The following is an 18,258-nucleotide window of genomic DNA, read 5'->3' on the forward strand; positions in this document are numbered from 1 at the left end:
AATTGATATGTTCCTTTTCTGTGATTTGTTTGTAATATTAGTGTCGAGACCCGCAAGAAAACAAGGACCTTAACGTGAGTTGCGTGCTTGCGTTTTTTTGGACAAAATATTTACAAAATCCTCATATTTTTTGGTATTTCTCATTATTTTTGCAGCAAGCAGTCTGGCTTTAGAAGCTGGAGAGCTGGGGATGTCCGAGCCAGTGTGACTTACCTCTGAGGTGCAGGGCAATCTACTGGGCTAAATTGTATGCAGTATCATTAATAGGTTGTAAGCCTGTGTGGTGCACTACATGTATCAGGGGGACTGGCACCCATTGTATGCCTCATCTATGTGCAAGTATAAAGGCCCATTTAAACCCAATGATTCTCACTCAAAAATCGCTCAAAGCCCTCTTTTGAGTAAGAATCGTTGGGTCTAACTGCACGGACATCGTGCAGTTTTCGTTAACGAGTCATTCATCGCTGTCCTTCAGCAAGCTGAAAGAGAACGATGAGCCTTATCAGTGTCGCGCACTGATTTCTCAGCGGGATACCGCTGATACTATTGTTTCAGCTGGTATCCCGCTCGGAGAACACAGCCGGAGTATGAAGAAGACAGCGCTCCAGCTGTGTTCTGCATACCCCACTTGGAGCGCTCAGCTGGATACCAGCTGAGCACTCCAAGAAGACAACAGCTGTATACAGAAGACAACCGGCCTTGCTTGTCTTCTGCATACCCTGCTCGGAGCGCTCAGCTGTATACCAGCTGAGCGCTCCAAGAAGACAACAGCTGTATGCAGAAGATAGCGATCCCGCTTGTCTTCTGCGTACAATGTAAGCCTTCATTTACACACTTAAGCAAAGTGAACGCTCAAAACTGTCAAACTGCCGTTTGAGCGAATTGTGAGCGATCATCTTGCCGTGTAAATGCACACAACGATTATCGCTCAAAAGATGTCTTTTGAGCGATAATCGTTGAGTCTAAATGGGCCCTAATACTAAGCAGCCATTCCCCCCAATATGTGGTAGGTGTGCAAGTTGTTCATCAATACATTGTACCTGTGCAATGTTCCCCCATCTACCAATCTGTCTGTCTGTATGTTGAGGGATGTGGTGTCTATGCCTGCCCTTCTATTTTGTATCAGTAAATATGGTCGCCTTATATGATTTTTAAAACACAGAAGAGGTGCAAATCTCTACATCTTTATGTTCTCTATGTTTAGGTTCCACTCCTGGCTTTGGCCTACAGATGTTGATGCAAAATATTGACCAAAATACGTCAGTGTGAATAAGGTAAATTTCTTGAGCCTGGGGACAAAGTAGAGTACCCAGAAAAATCCTATATAGACATACATTATAGGGTGCAGATGTTTCAAAGGTTTAATTTAGACCTATAATCCCACTGACTAAAAAAAAAATGTTACCCGTTACTGAACATATTTATTCATGCATGGCATCCAGACTCTTAGGCTAACTTCACACAGGCGAGTGCGATTTGGGGCCAAGAATCCCGCCGCTATATGCGCCTGCCATCCATTTGAAATCCCCGTGGATGCGAGGCGTTTTCATGTTACAAAAAGCCTCGCATCACTTCGGATATGAAGGGAATCTTTCGCCCCAGCTGTCACAGCTGCAATAGAGGATCGCAGAGTTTCTCCCATTGCTGGATACGAGAGCAAGCAGCAAGATAGAACATGCCGCGATTTGTTTCCCACATCGCATCACGGTGCCATGCAGAAAAACATTGCTCATGTGTATGGACCCATTCAAAAGAATGGGGTTCATATTTGCACAAGATTCGTGCATCTCGGACAAGAATGCAGTTACTTGAGAAGAGCGAGGCTCGCTCAAGTAACTGACTTACCCGAGCGTGCTCGCTCATCTCTATTCATTATCACATTAGCACTTCTGGCATACACATATTTCCCTTATTAAAGCAAAAGACTTTCTGAAGTGTAGCAATTGCTTTCATACAGAATCTAAGAGACAGAAGGGAAGTGTTACAATAACCCGTGTATGTCTACAGTATTTATACTACAAAAGAATGATTGCACTGTTAGTAAAAATATAATGTTACTAAAATATCATGTTGAAGTCATTAGATGTATATACATGCCAGCTTTGCATTTCCGTTATTTCATTTTACTTACAATCCATATTTTACAACTTCCTATAATAACATAAAGCTTTACATAGAACAGTGAGATTTGTAGAGATGATTGTAATATATACAAAAACGTATACCCTGCTAAGAAAAGTCATTCAAAGGCACATACCACGCATTTTGGCTGACTCTAACGTACTATTGGGGTGTTTGTGCTTTCAAGTATTATTTGCTTCTGTATTTTAATACAGGACTCTGACAGCTTCTACAGCACTTGTGGAAACCACTGTTAGTCAATGCAGATCACATCTAAGCACGGGCTATGGAGTCTTGATTGAACATTTACCACTTCTGCTTGTGATTGATTTAGGTCCATAAGTGGTATTTACATGTGAAACAATGTGACAAATATCGCATAGTTTATATACAAGCGAATTAAATGCAGTCTTTTCAATCCTGAAGAGTGATAACTTCTTGCCTCCTCACTGGATGCCTCAGACGGAGCTCACTTCCAGATGAAGTGATAGGTAAGTCATTTTCCATATGGTACTTTATTAGGTGGCTCACATTTTCAAAAACATGATCTTTAGTTCTCACCTATTAGGCAAAGAAAATGTTTTAATTACAGCATTATAAAATTAAATATCCATGGATTAAATACTGTGTGTTTAATGTGAAGTATTAGAAAGAACTGTGTACTAAAGACTTATTGTAGGTCACATTAGAGATATACAGGGTTATTGCAAATGAGCTTCTCGACTTGAAACCCTCATAACTCACCTTAATGACACTTAGATACATAAATTTGATATCAATGGAAACAGAAACTTAATGTTTTATTTAGCAAAATTGTCTAACAGTAAGATGTTCTCTTTTTGCTATTATATAATGGTGCCATCTGCTGGCTAGAGCCAGTACTGCAATATGTGACATGCCAGAGAGGCCCCCGACAAGAGCGGCCAGTAATATACAGTAAGATTACCCTGCCGGGCATCTTTCGACATCGGAGCTGTACAGCCTTCAATCAGAATGTCTTTAGGCGTCAGACAGTGGATTGGGAAGGGTTAAAGATGTTCTGTCATTAGAAAACAAAAATTCTATACTTACCTATTCCTGCCTTCTTGCCCTGTCAGTCTGCTTACCACATCTTCTCCCCGCCGATATTCTCCTGTCTCCTGCAGTCCCCCCGGGTCACCTCACCTCCGGCCGGACGATTCTTCCTCTTCCGGTGACGAAGTGTCCATTCTCTGCAGTCTCCTTCCTGCAGGGCAATATATGCTATGTCGCTAGTGACTTAGGCTTCATAGCCTAGCAGGGAGTGCCGAGCTATTTCTGAGTCTGCACATGCATGCTGTATCTCTGCAATAGTATATGTACTCTCGCGGCAAGACAGCGCGCATGTGCAATCTTGGCAATAGATCAGCATTCCTTGCTAGGCAGTGAACATTATATCACTAGCGATGTAACCTACACTGACCTGCAGGAAGAAGAATGCAGAGAATGGACGCTCCATAACAAGAAGAGGATGCGGCCAGCTGGAGGTGAGGTGACCCGGGGGACTGGAGAAGATCAGTGAGTAGAAAATGCTTGAAGAAGGCTGCCTGGGGGGGAATAGGTAAGTATTGATTTATTTTTAATGACAAAACCCCTTTAATTTCTCAAGCTGCTGAGGGAAAATTAAAGCTGTGCTGTGATTGATTGCAATGGGAAACGAGGACAGTCTTACTGTTAGACAGTTTTGCTAAATGAGGGCCAAAATATTTTATTCTACCGTACTCATCGCTAGAGGAATATGAGACAATAGCTACAATGAAGATAGGAGAGTGTTTTGTGTCCTTAATTTCACGTCTACCAATCTGTTATTAGTGTGCAATGTCTTTTTCGAACAAAGTTCGGTGAAGAACCACCCAGCGGGCACACAATTCGTAAGTGGTACTCCAGTTTAAAGAAAAAAGGTTGCATCAGTAAGAGCTTTATGAGAGAAAGGAAGAAAATGAAAGCAAGGAAATACCTACTTTTCCCTCTGGGTCCACGAGCAGGAGATGTTTTGGGTGTCCACCATGAAGTCCACTCAATACATACTGACCAATCGATGTGGTGCTTTCTCGAACTAAAAAATCTCCATCATGAATAAGCAAGCTCTCTGCAAGCTTTCTATTCATCTTGCCGTGATACCATACTTCCCACTGCATTGAGCTGCTAATCGGTGTTTTGCTTGCCTGGCAAAGTTCTCCTGGATCTTGACTTACTACAAGATTTAAAAAATGAAAGCATTTTTTCTAAGGCTAAAGAAAATTACATCAGTATAATAGTATAATCGGTGCAATAGTATGATTAGCCCCTTCTCCCTATGCTGTCCATAATTTCGGACATATGAGACACAGAATTATTGAAAAACATGAACAATTTTCATAATTCATTCATGAGGAAGCATTTTATGAATTTAACATTTACCTAAAAGGAGTTGTCCAAGTTATGAAAGGGTAGCCAACGGATCCCCCCCATGATGTAAAATAACAAAACAGCTGATATTCATCGCTCCCATGCTTGTCTACTACCACTGTGTTGTTATTTACAGACTGCAGTCAGCCTATGGTTTCCTGTAACCTGCTGCTGCAGCCAATAATCACTGAGCTCTGTCACTGGCTGCAGCAGCTTGTTTGTACAGAGTTCAGGCTGGCTGCAGCCTCTAAAGATGATTTCAGTGAGACTGGAGCCAATGGCAGGGTACAAGTGGGGAGCGGTAAGTATTAGCCGTTTCATTACTTTACACCCCTTAGGCTGCCTCTTTATAACTTGGACAACCCCTTTAAAAATGTTAAAACATTGGGTTAATAACCAATATATCTGTTGTTCAGATATTGAAATGAGGCTATGGCTACACAGTGACTTGGGTTATTCCACCTTATAAACATGTCAGCTTGATGTAGCATAGCCTAGTACCCTCATTGAAATATGATTATGTGCAACCAGTAACAAATTCATCAATGTCCACTTTCTGCCAATGCTGTCACAGCTGGTAAAAATAATGTAGGACATTGTATTATAAAGCTTAATCACTGGCATAACTATAAGGGATGCAGAGGATCTGGTTGCACCTGAACCCAGGAGCCTTAGGGGGCCCATAAGGCCTCTCTTCTCCATATAGGGAGCCCAGTACTATGAATAAAGCATTATAGTTAGGGGCCCTGATACAGCTTTTGCATTGGGGCCCAGGAGGTTCAAGTTATGGCTCTTTGTTAAGGGGTTAAGAGAAGTTGGGGGGCCCCCCCAAGATAAACCTTTGCACCCAGGCCCATGAGCCTTTAGCTATGCCCCTGAGCTTAGCTTAGTTCATGTAACTGCTAGACAATAGGCAGCTATGTAAGCTATGATTATGGGTAATAATACATCACTACATATTAAAACAAGTCATGTAACAACGTAAAAATAGGTAAAAAGTAAATGCACATTATTTGCATACTTGTTTTTAAACAGGTTTTCCCCAAAATCTGAATTTTATCTTGAATTTCAGTTTTTGTCACTGTGTTCATATAACATGGATCATCCAAAAGGCCAGACCGCATATCTTGCGTGTGTTCATTCTGATTAATAAGACCTGAAAATACAATGAAGTAATCACACGCCTTTATGTGACCTCCAGTCATATGAAGATTATGTGAAACATATGTAAGGGTATAGAGAAAGATTATGCAGCTGCTATAGGGAGGATCTGGCTCCATTCCGCTTCCCAATGGCAAGTGTGAACTTGCATTGTGTTCCTCCTATGTAGTGTTAATGCACATTAATAAAACAAAAGGGAGGTGGAGGAGCGGCCCAAGGGTCATTCTGCCCGATTATCTTCCAAGGGCTAAGAAAGGAGGACAAGGGTCAAACTCTCCTGCCCTGGGTTTGGTGTGACATTAGGAGACCATCATTTTTGCTATGAAATCTTCCTCTCCTCTGCTTTTACTGGAATCGTGTAGGAATACTGTATAATGTTTTGCTAGGCTCTACTGTAAAGCAAGAATGCATGAAACATAGTATGACAATGTATGGAAGGCACAAAAATCCTTATTCATGTGTTTTTGAACACCATCCAGCAGCATCTAAGATATATACATATGTTTTTGGTTGTTTGTTAGCGATTGCAAATCTCTATAAAAACTAGGGCTCCATCCACATCTCTGCCGAGGCTCCACGTAATTTCCATTGTTCTACTCCATCCAGCCGAACAATGAAAATACCAGAACCGCCAGATCCGGCGCATGCTACAGCCAATCAGCACCAAACAAATCCTATATACTGTAATGAGATCAGTCTGGCGCCCAGCATTCCAACAACTATTTTACTTGGATGCATATAGTGCAGCATGCTGCACTATGTAATCCGAGATTTTCTGCCATCTCTGCACCAGAGCCTCTGAGCACAATCTCCAATGCAAATCTGAATGTGCCCTCATAAGTGTGCACTACAAGGTCTGGAGATCGCTGTTCACTTATTTGTTGGCCAATGACAGCACCCAGCAATTGGAATAGGTTTAACCGCTATACTTGTGATATAAATTCCACTGCAGAGTTAAACTGATCCAATCAGATCAACGCTATTATATTAAGGCCGGATTCACATGAGCATATGCGTATTTGTGCGCGCATGAGCACAGCGTTTTTGTGGAAAGAACCATCCATTTTTTACTGTACGTTTTCCATGCGGAAGGCATGTGCACTTGCGTGCAGCAAAAGGGTATGCACCGATTAAAATGGCTAATTAGTCTAATGAGTTCTAGATGTGCTCTTTTTCCTACACAGTTTTTCGCTCATCCATTTTGTGTGCATTTGTGCATTCCCATTCACTTCTATGGGGACTTGTGGTGTGCAAGTGCGCAGGAAAATAGATCATGCTTTGGGGGTTTTTTTTCGAGACCAAACTGCGCAGGAAAAATATGCGCATGTGAACTAACCCATTGAAACGAATGGGTTCTATTCTCTGCATATTGCATGTGCAAATTGTGCGTATGAAAATATGCCCGTGTGAATCTGGTCTAAAGGTCATAAGTAGTTGATCCTCCTAGACCCGGCGCTCAGGACCATGGCCGATTCAGCGCCCGCTGGCAGAGCTGGTATACAGCAGGATTCGGAGGTATACTGCTCCAACCCGTGTCGTGTGTAGTGGCCAGCGCTTGTAACTGAAGACTGAGGTCTCATTGAAATCATTGGAAGCTGCGCCTGCAATTACAAGCTCCAGCTACTACACAGGCGTCAGCACAGCGGCTCCAACCTCAATGTATATTCGCACTGCCCGTCTGTGCCCGATCAGCTGATTGAGCCCCGGCCAATCAATTATTGATGACTTATTCTTGTATCTTATCAATAGTATTTTCATGGAAAACCCCTTTAAAAAAAAATTAATATATAGTTCAGTGTTATATTTAGACAAGTAGCGCTAGACAGTAGTCAGTAACAAGCACCTCATACCTACTGTCTTCGGGTTCTCTAGACAGTTCTCATATATGTTGGCAGTTTTGGGGAAGCCCATCTAAAATAGAAAACAACATTTATTTTGTATGATAGCATTTTTTTTATTATCCAAACACATTTCTGCACAAATACAGTAATGTCTTGATACAAGTCATGCTATTTCAACAACCAGCAGTTTTCACTGCACACCAGCTGACTCACACATACAGTATTTTGGATTATGAGAGGAAACTGCAACAGCGAAAGCAGCCCTATATGAACATGCAAGCTTAGGCTGGGCATATGCATATAGGCAGCACAGAAAATATAAACAAAAAAACAAGTGTACAGCGCATGACAGCATGTGTGAAATACACTGTTATGCGCAGTACAATTTCACCGCCATATGCCGCAGTATGCCCGGTCACCGCCAGCTCCAGAGCTGTAAAATTCTGCGTGACCCCCATGTGAGCCTTGCCTTATGCTGCAGAGTTTAGACCAAATCCAGATTTCAAGATCTACTAAATGTGCATGTCTGCCACACTACAAGGTGGTGCACAGCAGGAATAATTAGTAACCCAAGTGGCAGATTTGTTGCATGCATTTCTGTAGCTGAAAATCTATTCTTGCATCTGAATGGGGTTGCTTCTACAGCGAGTGCATGAATTTCTGCAAATACCATTCTGTATTGGCAGTCACAGAAATTGCCGCAGTAAATCTGCCATGTAGGGGCATACACCAATGATCTGAGTTGTCTGTGAAGAGAACTAAAAAAATTTGCTGTCAGTAAATCTATGAATCTTTCTAAAAAAAAAATAAAAATCAAGCCCCCAGAAGGAGTTGTCGTTTTGCTGCAAAACTCAGCATGCAGTTACTTCTCAGCAGAAATGCAAATGATTAGAGTTGTGGTGTGATTTAATGAACAGTCTTGCCATATAAGAGATTTTGGCCAGTTAACAGAGTTTGAAGGGGGACACATTATTAGAATGTAAGAAGCTGGATGGTTGTATCGACGAACTGTCCACCACTTGAGCCGTTCTCTCCAGACTGTTAGGGAGGGTTGGGACTAGTGGATGCACACAAGGCAACTGGGCTTAGGATGCCCTCAACAGACCACCAAGCTTGAGCAGCTCCAACTGTTTCATTGTCCGCCATCAAGAGACAGGTGACACCATCGTTACACCCCTGTGTCTGTTGAAACCATTTCCAGGTGCTTGTTGAAGGATATTTGGTCTTACAGCGCCCAGTACTGCCTTTAACCCTTTCCAATCCACTGTCTGACATCTTCCTACATTCTGATTGAAGCTTGTACAGCTCCAATGTCAGAAGACATCCGAAAGGGTATTCTTACCGTCTTTTGCCAGCCACATCTCTGGCGCACACACACTGGCTTTAGCCGGCAGATGGCACCGTTATATAACAGCAAAAAGAGAAAGCCTTTTAGGAAACCCTGAATCCAAAATTGAATTGGAAGGAGTTAACACCCACCGTCACCTCCATTTGCAGTGGTGTCGTGAATGACAAAACGGAGTAGAACTGATTTGTCTTCAGCAATGAATACAGGCTTAGTTTGGGCACTGACGACGGCCGTGTTCATGTCTGGAGACCTAGGGGTGAGCGGCTAAATCCTGCCTTTGCTATGGAGTGGCACACTGCCCCCTGCTGGTGTGATGGTCTGGGGAGCCATTGCATTCAACCGTCCCTAGTAGTGGTATGAGGGACAATGACAGCTCAGCGATATGTTCAGGACATACCGCTGAGCTGACATATCGTAGAGCTTTGTGTGGCGCAGAGTGTGAAGGCAGCAGAAATGCAGTCCTAAGCTTTCAATCAAGGTTACGAGTTCAATCCCTGCATGGTTCAGTTAGCTGGCTCAAGGTTGACTCAGGCTTCCATCCTTCCGAGGTTGGTAAAATGAGTACAGAGCTTGATGGGGGGTAATAAATAAATTACCTAAAAGCGCTGCGGAGTAAGTTGGCGCTATACAAATAAGATTTATTTTACATCCTGCATCCACATGTGTTCCTGTCATGGCGGCTTCCATGCGGCTTCCTGCATGGTTCAGGTAGCCGGCTCAAGGTTGACTCAGCCTTCCATCCTACCGAGGTTGGTAAAATGAGTACAGAGCTTGGTGGGGGGTAATAAATAAATTACCTAAAAGCGCTGCAGAGTAAGTTGGCGCTATACAAATAAGATTTATTTTACATCCTGCAGCCACATGTGTTCCTCTCATGGCGGCTTCCAAGAGACATTTTCCAGCAGGATAATGCTCAGCCGCACACAGCAAGTGTGCCACAGGAATATCATCACAACATTGCCACACTTCCGTGGCCTGTCCGGCCGCAACATTTATGGCCAACAGAACATGTATGAGACCATCTGTGAAGGTAACTTCAACAGCCTACAAATGTCCATGAGTCTCAGTTACAGCAAATGAGGACCGATATGCCGCAGGATACCATACGGAACCTATATACCTCCATGCCCATCTGTATCACATCTTGTATCCAAGCCAGAGGCGGTACAACAGGGTACTAGAGCCTCCATGTCTGCCTGTATCACATCTTGTATCCAAGCTAGAGGCGCTACAAGCGCTAGAGGCGCTTGACCCTCCCTTCAAGGGGTCAGTTTTCTGCAATAAATTATCCTTTTGCTCTGATATTGTAATCCCTTACTTATATCTATGTTACAATCACACATAGAAAGTTTCATTTGATTCCGACAACATCTTATAGGGGAGGGATTTTTTTTGACAATAAGTGTGTGTGTGTGTGTGTCTATATATATATATATATATATATATATATATATATATATATATATATATATATATATATATATATATATATATAAAATAAATATAAAGCAGAGACACAATTACTATATTCAGCATATGGTGTCCGTCAATGTAAAAATAAGTTAAAGCTTTAGATGAATCTAATTAGAAAGTTGTAAGATCTACCTTAGGGTCTTTTGTATCGCCATCAGGTCTAGATCCTGTGCTTTCCACTTGCATTCTTTTATCAAGTAACCCACCAGCAGGGGGCTCTTTTCCTGGTACCTCATTGTAGTATTCATGGCCTTCCTTTCTTTCTGTTTTCTCATCTACATTATTAGTTCTTAATACTCCGCTAAACAAAAAATTCACACAGTCACATCAGTATGATTATAGTAATGCATATCCAAAAGGCAAGATCTGCAGAAATTAAAAGCATGTCCGTTATTGAATACCATTTTGCAGTTTACATATAGAATACAGAGGTATTAGTGTATCTTGACGCCACCAGGAATTCCTGGTGCAGTCAAGCTTGACAGGGGGGTGACGCCCTCTGCACGTGATTGGGTGGACAGTTTGCTCGTTTGCAGGTCCTTGCAGCCCAGTAGCAGACAGCAGAATGTATTTTACATGGAAGCTGCTGCGCCGGCTATATTCGCGCATCCGCCTGTGCAACAGCACTACTCCCCGCCGCCAATACCGCAGAATGCGGCACCCACCTCTGTGTTTAGGCACAGAGCGGGGTCGACAGCAGGGAGGCCAGACCCGACTAAGGCGACTTTTCCTTCGGCAGTAGGCCGACAAGCACGGCCCCCTCCTCCAGAGACATGTAAGGGAGAAATCTGTGCCGGCAGCATGGGGGAAGAGACAGTGACAGATGCTGGGCCCAGACTGCAGGCTGTGAGTGCAGGGAGACCACAGGGGCGCGGGGCACTCGCTGACATGCCTCCCCCGCAGACAGCTGTAGGCAAGTGCGGTGAGAGACTGTCACTGGTAGGCACTGGGCACAGACAGCAGCAGAAGGACAGCAGGGAGGACAGAGCGCAAAGAGGGGACAGCCGGGTACCTGCAGTCAGAGCGCTGGCCACTTGTATAAGAAAAGCAAGGTAGCACTACCTTCAGGCAAATCGGGAGCCAGCGGTGTGACAAGGGGTGTTCATCATCCAAGCCCTGTCAAACTCCTAGCTTCAGGTGGTGTCAAGATACACTAATACAGAATACAACTACATAAAAAGTTGTGAAACTTTGTTCAACACGGTGGATTTTTTGTGTGGATTTCGCACCAAAAATCTGCAGCAAAGTACAATGCAATCTATGTGAATGTGAATTTTAAAACTTGTAATGATCAAATCCACAGCATATTCTATTCTGCTGCATAAAGTTGCCAAATTTCTCCACAAGTTTAATCTTTGGCATTATATAGGGTGAAATTCACAGTATAATTTGCTTAAAAGTCTGCATGGGCATTACTTTCACTGCAGATTGGTGGCATTTATTTCCTGCAACAAATCTTACCTGTGTGAACATATAAAGTCCAGAGCTGTCTTTAGACTTCAGAGCTAAAATTTTCTAACATCCCTTCTTTTCTCACTACAGAGAGGAAGAGCTTACTGCCTGTCAGGGTCTGGCTCGCTGCATAGCCAGACTTCAAAGAGATTTTGGAGTAACAGTTGAAGCTGAACTGAGTTTAAAAGGGTTGTCCTGTTTCTAGCTGTTCTGCTGCAGCTCCAATGCATTGTGTAGTGCCCTGCGTTGGTAATGCAAGCTGAGTCCCATTTATTTCAATTGGGTCATCCTGTAGTACCAACCCAGGCCAATGTATGGAGCTGCAGCAAAACAGCTAAATATGGGACATCCCCTTTAAGAAAGCAGAACAGTAGAGACAAATTTAGAGACACAAATTCATATAATTGGGCACAAATTCAGATCTAAAAACAAGGTAAACTTTTGGTACAGAATTCATGGTACCGGTCTCAGGATTAACTCAGACAAAGAGTGCAGACAAAGTACATGAACATAGCGGAGGTCCAGCATTTAGATTGCTGAGGTTCAGGATATATGGGGGAGATAGCAGAACTGAGTCCGCAGAAAGAGAACAACCATCAGGAATAAGTTACAGAATTCAAGATAGCCTCCCAGGTCCTAGGGTTAAGGAAACGGGGTACAGGATTCAAGTTTAGGGACATAGTAGAGCATGCTGATAAGTGTCAAAAAGAAATGGATTTTGACATTTTTTTAGGTGAAATTCATGCGGAAAAGTTCCTGGTGAATTCCACTGTGTGAACATACCCTAAGGGTGTGTCCAGACAGGGCGAAATTTGCTACGGAGTGTCTACAGCCACGGCCGACTTTAGCTATAAACATTATATATCTTTAGCTGCACAATATATATGTCACGCTCCACAGTATGTAAATCCACTCACACTACCCACATTATATAATAACGAGTCTATATCACTCCCCCAGTATATAAATCCCCTTACTATATCTCCCCAAGTACATATCTTTCTCTACCACCAGTACTTCTCCCCCACATATCACACGCCTGTCTGTATATGTCTCTCCCCCCAGTCTAATATATTCACGCAGTATTGGACTAGGGTGCATAGGGCCCACTAGTGGAATTGATTCTGTGACCCACCATCTATCTATATAATAACACATGTTCAGCTTTATTGTTGAATTCTCATTGAATTAATGGCCTTTCCTTGAAGTAAGATATTGATGTCCCCAGGATAGGTTGTCAAATTCAGATCTGTGGGGATCCACCACTCTGGACTGCAGCCGATCAGATGTCTGAAGTGGCCGCAGTACCTCTGTCACTTAACAGCATACTAGGCAAAGTGCCACACATTTCAAATAGACTGTGTGTATTTCACTTGAATAGGGCTGAACTACTCTCAGGCCATATGAGTGAACTTGACATCAGCAGCCTGAGAAGAAGCATGGCTTCTTCTATCAGCTGATCGGTGGGTGTTCCAAGCAGCGAATCCCCACTGATCTGATGACCAATGTTAGTCTAGGAAAACCCCTTTAAATTAAGTAGTCCTCAATATCCTTAAGCACAATATTTTTCTATGTTGCTCGGATATTTAATAAATAAATATAGCACACAAGAAAACTAAGTGAGAGCAGAAGATAAGCAGAAAATATATATGCAGATATGGTACCAGAACCAAGCTTACTACATAGATACAGTAATAACACTAATCTGGCTACATAGATACAGTCCCAGAAATGAACTTACTCCATATATTTACTTGGTCATGAGATCAGTGGAGTCTGCCAATCGGGACCCCCACCGATCACCTGATTGAAGAGGCTGCGCCTCTTCTCAGGCTAGTGTTGTCATATCCACTCATATGGCTTGGGAGTAACTCAGTCCTATTCAAGTGAATGGGATTGAGCTACAATATCAGGCACAGTCTATTTGAAATGTGTGGACCTGAGCACTTTGGCCACTTGAGACAGCTGATCAGCTGCGGTCCACAGTGGTGGACCCCCATAGATCTGATTTAGACAATCTATCCTGAGGACATCAATATCTTAGTTCTAGGAAAACCCTTTCATTTAATGACAATTCAACACTAAAACTGAAAATGTGTTATCATGTAGACAGATGGTGGGTCCCCAGAATCAATTCCACGGATGGGCTCTATGTACCCTAGTCCAACACTTTGTGTATACACTCATTGTCAAAAAAAAAATCAAGTACCTAGAAAGAGTTGTCGGAATGGAATGAAACTTAATGTGTGATTTTAACGTTGATATAAGTAGTTACAATATCTGTGCAAAAGGATTATTTAATGTGGAAAACTGAACACTTGAAGGGAGGCTCTAGTACCCTGTTGTACCGCCTGTAGCTTGTATACAAGATGTGATACAGGTGGGCATGGAGGCTCTAGTACCCTGTTGTACCACCTCTAGCTTGTATACAAGATATGATACGGATGGGCATGGAGGCTCTAGTACCCTGTTGTACCGCCTCTAGCTTGTATACAAGATGTGATACGGATGGGCATGGAGGCTCTAGTACCCTGTTGTACTGCCTCTAGCTTGTATACAAGATATGATATGGATGGGCATGGAGGCTCTAGTACCCTGTTGTACCGTCTCTAGCTTGGATGCAAGATGTGATACGGGTGGGCATGGAGGCTCTAGTACCCTGTTGTACCGCCTCTAGCTTGTATACAAGATGTGATACGGATGGGCATGGAGGCTCTAGTACCCTGTTGTACCGCCTCTAGCTTGTATACAAGATATGATACGGATGGTCATGGAGGCTCTAGTACCCTGTTGTACCGTCTCTAGCTTGGATGCAAGACGTGATACGGGCGGGCATGGAGGCATACAGGTTAGCATGGTATCCTGCAGCATATCCGTCCACATTTACTGTAGCTGAGTCTCTATATCTTGCAAACTTGTTGGCTGTCGATGTTGGCGTTTCAGATTGTGCCATACATGTTCTACTGGTGATAAATCTGCTGACCGGGCAGTTAACGGAAGTGTGGCACTGTTGTGATGGCATTCCTGGGACCCCCTTATGTGTGCGGTCGAGCATTATCCTGATGGAAAATGCCTCTTGGAAGCCCTGTCATGATAGGCAACACAGGTAGTCCTGAACATATCTGAGCTGTCATTGTCCCTCATACTACTACTAGGGGTGATGGACTGTCATATGCGATGACCCACAGACCATCACACCAGCAGTGGGTGTAGTGTGTCACTGCACAGCAAAGACTGGATTAGGGCTCCCACACACTTGCGATTGCGTTTTTTGTTAAAGCGATTGTCAATGGGACTTTCTATTGTAAAAAAAAACGCAACACGCAACTGCGTTTTTGGTGCATTGCGTTGCGTTTTTAACATTAGAAAGTCCCATTGACAATCGCGTTAACAAAAAACGCAATCGCAAGTGTGTGGGAGCCCTTAAGGCGCTCACCCCGAGGTCTCCAGATAAGAACACTGCTGTTGTCAGTGCCCAAACTAAAATTTGATTAGTCGCTGAAAACAACTCAGTTCCATTCCGTAGCGTCTAGTTTCATCATTCACGATACCACTGCAAACGGAGGCAACGGTGAGTGTCAAAGGCAGTACACATAATGGGTGCCGAGGATGGCGGACAATGAAACAGTTGGATGATTAGATGATACTCTCTACTGCTGGTCTCTCGAGGGAATCCTGAGCCCGGTCGCCTTGTGTGTGTGCCCTCTAGTCCCAACACCTCCTAACAGTCTGGTCAGAACGGCCCGGGCAACCATCCAGCTTTTCACATTCAAATAATGAGCCTCCTTTCAAACTCTGTTAACTGGGCGAAACTTCTTTGATTGCATCATACAGGCATGTCTAGTGGTTAACAAGCTCTGTGCAAGCAGAAAAAGTAGCCTCTGAGAGCCTTTTTGTACAGGGTGGAATTACTTTTAGGTCTTCAGGTGGCAAGACTGTTCATCTAATTATTCCACAACTCTGCATATCTGTCTAAAATGTAACCGCATGCAGAAAAACAACAACTCTTTCTAGATGCGTGATCTCTTTGACGATGAGTGTGTGGGGGGAGAAGTGAAGGATATATACTTGGGGAGATATATAGTAAGTGGATTTATATACTGTGGGGGATTGATATAGTCTGGTTATTATATAATAATATTTGTGGGAACAGAGAAGGTAGTGTGGGGAGATTTACATATCGTAGAGGGTGATATATATATTGTAGGGTTAGAGAAATATAGTGTTTAGGGCAAAAAAGAATTGATAAAAGTTATTCAGTTCATTAAATGCATCTGAAAACCCCATTAAATATACAAGCAACAGGAAATAAGTATATGGCTAAAATATATTAGAATTCAATAATGAAAGGATGAAAAAAAACATTATATGGTATATTAAATGGTGTCAGTACACACACAGGGCATGCCAGGTGTCTGTGTATGGGGCACACTTGGGAGCCGAGCCCTCTCCATAGACGGTGGGTATCAGCCATCTTTGACAGCTAACAGTACCGATTAACATCCTTAAACAGAGATAACACTGATCTCATCTGTTAATCCTTTTAATGACTTGATTGTCCCTTGGAGGGGCCCAAACTGCACCTCACAATGAGATTGTGGGTTGCAGTACGAGTGTCATGGCAATCAGGGGCCTTCTTAAAACCCCGTAGGGCTGCCATGTATTTCTGCTTATAGAGGCTGCCATATATTTATGCCTATAGAGATATGCCTGTGGCACGTCTCAATAGATTACCTGCAGAAATATCATGTACAGTACTGTAATACCGAAGTATTGCACTACATAGTATAAGCAAACAAATGTTCACAAGATCAAGTCTCCTTAGGGTGTAATTTCCACTGCAACACGTGGTAAATTCCACACCAAAATCAGCAGGTCTACATGTGTATTTTGATGCAGAATTGAAAATGGGTTAAATCTGCCTGCAATTCTGCATCAAAATCTGCAGTAAGCCTAATACGTAATTCCACACCAGCAGATTCACTTGCATCTTGTAATTGTTACGTGTGCTGCTGAGACATGTTGTACTATTGTGATTCCAGCAGCACAGCACTCTCAGGGTTAATGATTGAGCTGGCTGGGTGTGGTACTGTCTGCTAGGCAATCCCCTGGATCTGTGCTCACATATAAACCCAGCTCCTGGTCAGTCTGTATGGCCACTAAGGTGAGTAGTCATGAATGCTTGTCTGGTGGAGTTTGCAGTGTAATCTGGTTCATGTCCATTTGTACGTTTAAATTCTGTCAGTTTTGTGTTAGTTTGCTGTGTGTCCTGCTATCTGTGTCCTGTCCTGTTGCAGCGTGTGGTGTGAACGGTGTCCGGTTCTGCTGGACTCCTGGTTAGTGTAGGGACTAGCAGTATTACCAGGAGCTGGGTTTATATGTGAGCACAGATCCAGGGGATTGGCTAGCAGACTGTACCACACCCAGCCAGCTCAATCATTAACCCTGAGAGTGCTGTGCTGCTGGAATCACAATAGTACAACATGTCTCAGCAGCACACGTAACAGTAATGAATCTTGGCGGAGGTGTATATCAGGAAATACCCCAGGTGAATACCTCCGATGGAAACCTCTGAATTAGGGGACGTTATATGCATACAGTAGTATAGATCAACCATTTGCTGTCATTACAATAAAAAGAAAGATGCACTATAAGTTTTTGCACTGTATGTGCCCAGCAGATTCCAAAATGACACATTTAAGGCATCTATCGGGTCTATAGGATACATTCAGAATTTATGTTGTTAGTTTTTCTGTCGCATACATTGAATGTAGTGGAGAAACTCTGTGAGAACATAACCTATGGGTTATGCATTACATGTTCTCAATTTTGCAATGAATTAGCAATTCCACAAGATCTCAGAAACTTTTCCTCTGCTTGTGTATTTTTTGCATCAAGCATGTCCACAACGTAGGAATGCATACACATGGGACTGGTAGATGTCCTCTCTGCATCATTGGTGTTCATTGTGGTAGAGCCTCTTAATAATCTGAATGCTAAAGATTCCTAAGGAGATATCTTGGGTTAAACATCCAGTTTACAACAGAATCATTCCTGCAGTTTTGAGGGAAGATGTCTAGACAAGATAGTTTTCTTTTAAAATACTTACAACAGATGATCTGTCTGGAAAGACTTTGGGGGACCAAAATGATAATGAGTATGTATATCACTGGCAGTGGGAGAAAGTCTGAAATATATTGTTCTAGGGAATGTATTTGATCAGAGGAGATCACTGTTGGTGGTATTCCCCTTTCTGATTACATTGTATTCAGATATTATTTTATCACATTTTTTTTCTTCAAGAATTACGATGTCAATGTCATTTTTTTTGTTAATTGCCACATCTGGAAGGTTTTATGTAAAACCCCTTATCATCTTCCATTACAGCATTCTGTGGCCTCCAAGGATTTCTCAGTTTCCGTATTATTCTCCATGGAAGATAAAGTTTTTTTTAAA

The 18,258-nt window shown here is 42.8% G+C and overlaps 1 protein-coding gene across 1 annotated transcript in view; it reads right to left on the reverse strand.

Moving 5' to 3' along the window:
• Positions 1–796: 796 nt before the first annotated feature.
• The window catches only part of SHC4 (SHC adaptor protein 4), an 87,110-nt gene continuing 69,648 nt past the window's right edge, over positions 797–18,258 (reverse strand). Inside the window, exons 8-12 of the mRNA XM_066592619.1 lie at positions 10,483–10,651; positions 7,539–7,599; positions 5,549–5,683; positions 4,101–4,333; positions 797–2,682 (exon numbers count right to left, since the gene is read on the reverse strand). Coding sequence (XP_066448716.1) covers positions 2,536–2,682; positions 4,101–4,333; positions 5,549–5,683; positions 7,539–7,599; positions 10,483–10,651 — 745 coding nt within the window. The 3' untranslated portion in view covers positions 797–2,535. The remainder of the gene's footprint in view (positions 2,683–4,100; positions 4,334–5,548; positions 5,684–7,538; positions 7,600–10,482; positions 10,652–18,258) is intronic.

This window comes from Eleutherodactylus coqui, chromosome 2, assembly GCF_035609145.1.
Source record: "Eleutherodactylus coqui strain aEleCoq1 chromosome 2, aEleCoq1.hap1, whole genome shotgun sequence".
In the NCBI taxonomy this organism is placed as follows: Eukaryota; Metazoa; Chordata; class Amphibia; order Anura; family Eleutherodactylidae; genus Eleutherodactylus; species Eleutherodactylus coqui.